Source organism: Carcharhinus amblyrhynchos, chromosome 30, assembly GCF_965287045.1.
Source record: "Carcharhinus amblyrhynchos chromosome 30, sCarAmb.v2.hapA, whole genome shotgun sequence".
In the NCBI taxonomy this organism is placed as follows: Eukaryota; Metazoa; Chordata; class Chondrichthyes; order Carcharhiniformes; family Carcharhinidae; genus Carcharhinus; species Carcharhinus amblyrhynchos.
This window is the reverse complement of record NC_137353.1, coordinates 12,281,260-12,286,055: the sequence shown is the minus strand read 5'-3', so window position 1 is coordinate 12,286,055 and position 4,796 is coordinate 12,281,260. Positions and strand designations below refer to the sequence as shown.

The window sequence follows — 4,796 nt, the reverse complement described above, 5'->3', positions numbered from 1 at the left end:
CCTGGCCAATCCACCTAACCTGCACATCTTCGTGGACTGTGGAAGGAAACCGGCACACTCAGAAAATCCAAGCAGACTTGGGGAGAATGTGCAAACTCCACACAGTCACTTGAAATTAAACCCAGGTTCCTAGAGCTGTGAGGCAGCTGCGCCACCATGCCACCCTATATATGTTTACTGTCCAAATTAAAGTTATACTTTTTGTTCTGTTTTATGCAGATAATATTAAAATATTATCCAATTGAAAATCAGTTTTGAAAGCAGAGAGTTAGATTTGACTGGAGTAAAAGGGTTCCTCCACAGTACAGCTTTGAGAGACTTGAGGTATAAGATTGAGGTGTGACAATGCCACCATAATTGGAATGTTGTAATTACAAGTTTATATAGAAAGTTTTCATTAACCAGGGGTTACTTAGCTCAGTTGACTGCACAGTTGGTTAGTGGTGCAGAGCAATATCAACAGTGCTGGTTTAATTCCAGTAACAGGTGAGGTTTTTCATAAATGCTTGCCTCAATCTTGTCCCTTGCCTGAGGTGTGGTGCTCCTCAGTTTAAATCACCCCCAGTGGTCACCTGGAACTATGATTACTTTCATGATAAATTGGACAAAGGAATTTATAATGGGAATATGTTGACGCAAAAATGTTACAAAAACATTACAACAGGAAATAAAGTTTCGTACACAAGATGCTTTTTAAATAACTCTATGTAAAACACATATTACACACACACCTCTACCTGGGCTTTTGGATTGTATTGTTAACAACCAATTAACAGCTAAGTTAAAGTCACAGGATCCCACAACCAAAGCTACTCAGCAATATTAGTTCCAGTCGTTTATTTCTCATTCAACATTTAAAACCATGGCCCATTAAAGTATCTGCTATTCTTAGCGATAGTTGTTATTCAAACAGGAGTTCCTAGAAACATTTTCTGTGAACCACACACGATCCCATCTCCAGGTACTCGCAAGCAGTAATCCACATTTCTTGGAAGGAAGTTAAACACGTTAGGATGGAAGCCCCTATCCAAACAGAGTACTTCCTCTCTGGAGGAGCAATGACCTTCACCGGGACTCCAGCTGGAACCAGCAACTGAAGCTCCTTCAGCAGCCTTTCGTCTAGGCATGGGAAGAGCGTGGAGCCACCCGAGAGCAACACGTTTGAATGAAGACATTTCCGTAGATCGATGTCACATTTCAAGATGCTCTTGAAGACCAGCCTATGGACACCCTGACATTCAACGCCCACGTTAGCAGGAGAAAAAAGTATCTCCGGGGCTCTGAAAAGTTGGCTTTGAATCTGTATCACATTTCCATCAGGCAGCTTGTATTCCTTCTGGATATCTTCCCGCCTTTTCCTCAGCTCCAACTGTGGATCAACGGCTACATAGCACAGTTTCTCCTTGATATCCTTCACAATCTCCCTTTCTGCAGAGGAGATGAAGGAGTGTCCAACTTCCATCAAGATCCTGACGAAGTATTGTGTGATGTCTCGGCCAGCTAGGTCGAATCTGTTGACAGCATGAGGGAGACAATAGCCTTCGTAGATGGGGACGGTGTGGGTCACGCCATCTCCACTGTCCATAACCAAGCCAGTGGTCCGCCCTGAAGCGTACAGAGCTAGCACAGCCTGGACGGCCACATACATTGCGGGCACCTTGAAACTTTCAAACATTATCTCGGTCATGGTCTCTCGGTTATGTAAGGGATTCAAAGGGGCTTCGGTCAAAAGCACAGGCCTTTCGTGTGATTTTAAGTGGAGCTCACAGTCATATACATGTCTCCAGATCTTTTCCATATCGTCCCAGGCAGTCACTATGCCATGTTTAATTGGATATTTCAAACTCAAGACGCCCCTCTTGGCTTGAGCTTCTTCCCCGACATAGTACTCCTTGTGACCAGCCCCAAGCATGGTTGCCTTGGCTTTGGGACGGCCGACGATGGATGTAATAACCGATCTTGGAGCGTTGTCCCCAGCTATCCCTGATTTGCAGATACCCGAACCGTTGTCAATGATTACAGCGGAATGGTCCATGGTTTTGATCCCGTTTATGCTCGTGGCGAAGTTGGGGAAAGCAGTTCGTCTTGTGAGGGAAGGTTGAGTGAAAGAGATGGGTTTTGAGAGTTCTCTTTTAATGAGGTCACAGAGCTCGGCCGTACTCTTTCTCTCTGTGTGCCAATAAGGGGCCCCTATCTCGGAGTATCCTATTTTCTCTTCCCTCCAGACACATTGTTACGCAAGATGACAGATGCAGATACATTGGCAACGCAAATTAGCAGTTCATAGCGCTGGATTTTGAGCTTTACCTAAAGCGATAAGCAAGTCAGAGAAATAAAGAACACAGGGAAATAGAATGTTAATTTCAGGATAGCGGAAAACAATGGGATATCGAAAATAGACGATGGTGGGTAATAAAAGAATAGAAAATAGACATTGTGACGAACTCATAAGATCATTTAAGGCGTGAGCCCTTCGACATTGGTTAAGATTATGGCTGATCTGATTATGCCTCAACTCTATTTTCCTGCACATCCACCATTAACGCTTGACTCCCTCGTGAGTCAAAATCTATCTAACTTAGCCTTGACTATAATCAATGACCCAATCTCCACAGTTCAATGTGTAAGAGAATTCCAAAGACTAATTAAAAAATCCTTATCTCTCTCAAGTGGGACACCTCTTATTAACTGAGTCTCCTGGTTTTAGGTTCTGCAGGAGGAGAACCATCCTCAGCAGCTATCCTGCCGAGTCCCCTTAGCATATATGTTTCAATAAGATTACGTCTCATTCTTCGAGACTCCAGAAATCAGCCTAGTGAATTTACACAGAATTATTTCAAGTGCAAGTATATCCCTCCACAAGGCGGACAAAACTATATACTATACACACTAATGCCATATACAGTTGCAGCAAGACTGCTCTATTTATACTCCACCCCCTTGCAATAAAGACCAATATTCCATTTGCCTTTCTAATAACTTGTTCTACCTGCATGCTGACATCTTGTGGTTAATATACAAGGACACCAGATTCTTCTGTACCACACATTCTGCAGTCTCTCTCAATTTAAATAATATTCTGCCTTTCTATTCCCTCTTGCCAAAGTGGACAACTTCACATTTCTCGCATTATATGCTATCTGTCAATTCTTTACCCACTCACATAACTTATCTATATTCCCCTGCAGGTGCTGTCTATCTGGGTTGGTTTCAATTCCAACTGTGTTTCATGGAATCATAGAAACCCTACAATGCAGAAAGAGACCACTTGGCCCATCAAGTCTGCACTGACCACAATCTCACCCAGGCCCTACCCCTATATCCACCCACTAATCTTTCTAATCTACACATCTCAGGACACTAAGGGGCAATTTTAGCATGGCCAATCAACTTAACCCGCACATCTTAGGACTGTGGGAGGAAACCAGAGCACCCGGAGGAAACCCACACAGACACAAGGAGAATGTGCAAACTCCACACAGACAGTAACCCAAGCTGGGAATTGAACCCAGGGCCCTGGAGCTGTGAAGCAGCAGTGCTAACCACTGTGCTACCATTTCTATTGTGCTTAGAGTGGGCTTTGGCATCGTAACCCAATTTTCATGTTTAATAATTTTTTTTCTTGTTGTTAGGACTAATTAGTGATCCTGTGATTCTGTTCCTCTGCATTTCATATTTTAAAAAGTTACAATCACTTCAGGAGTGGAACTGAGCAGGAGTGAGCTGAACAGTAGGCTGGCAAAGTAAGGGATATATAAAAACTTATCTCAAGGATTTTCAGGATTCTGATTCCGAGTTGAGGGGGTGTGAGATAGGGGGAGACTGGTGCGGGGGTGGGGGGATGGGGGGAATGGGGGAGGAGACTGAAAAGTGATGTCACAGGAAGGCTATGATTTGATTGATTAAAAGGGAATCTGCTAAATTTGAATTTGTGTTAAGTTTGAATCTGTTAAGTTCCTGGTGATAAGTTGTGTTCAGGTTGAGATATTAAGCAGAGATATAAAAAAGTTCAAAAAATTTAAAAACCAAATTCAAAACTAATTAAATAAGGATGAGGATCTGGTGATGTGTTGTTCCTGCAAGATGTGGGAGCAGGTGAACCCCACTGTGGTTCCCAGTGATACATCTGTAGTAAATGTTGGTTGTTTGAGGAACTCTGGCTCAGAGTTGATGAGTGGGTTTTGAGCTTCGGACGCTGTAACACATCAGAGAGGGGGAGAGTTACCTGGATGCTGTGTTTCAGGAGGCAGTCACACCCCTTACTAACATAAATTTGACCAGTGGTCAGGGACAGGAGGACGTGGCTGCAACTGAGGCTGGTAGAGGGATCCAGGAGGTAGAGTTGCAGGAGCCTCAGCCCTTCTCTTTGTCCATCAGGTTCGAGATTCTTGTTCCCTGTGTGAATGGGAACAGGGACTGCAAGGAGGATGAGCCAACTGACTGCAGCACTGTGGTGCAAGCAGCCATTCAAGTGGGGGAGGGGCAGAAGAGAAAAGAAATGTAGTTGTAATTGGGGATAGAATAGTTAGGGGCGTAGACACTGTTCTCTGTGACCAGGATTGGGAGTCCTAAAGGTTGTATTGCCTACCTGGTGTTTAGGTTCAGATATCTCATCGAGGCTGCAGAGGAACTTGGAATGGGAGGGTAAAGATCCACTTGTCATGGTCCACACATGTACCAACAATATAGATAATACAGAGTATGGACATCTAGGAGCTAAATTATAAAGCAGAACCAAAAAGATAATAATCTCTGGATTACTACCTGAGTCATGACTGGCACAGGGTCAATAAGAT

General features: G+C 43.7%; 1 protein-coding gene across 2 annotated transcripts; it reads right to left on the bottom strand.

The window, feature by feature from the left end:
• Positions 1 to 919: 919 nt before the first annotated feature.
• LOC145360182 (actin-1-like) lies at positions 920 to 2,038 on the bottom strand. Of its 2 annotated transcripts, XM_080215211.1 has the most exons (2): positions 1,418 to 2,035; positions 920 to 1,231 (listed from the first exon to the last, which is right to left on the bottom strand). In XM_080215211.1, exons 1-2 carry the CDS (start codon positions 2,033 to 2,035, stop codon positions 920 to 922), a joined length of 930 nt encoding a protein of 309 aa, XP_080071337.1. The 2 variants fall into 2 exon arrangements, with proteins under 2 accessions (XP_080071337.1, XP_080071338.1); XM_080215212.1 differs by having other exon boundaries at positions 920 to 2,038.
• Between the last annotated feature and the right edge of the window lie 2,758 nt (positions 2,039 to 4,796).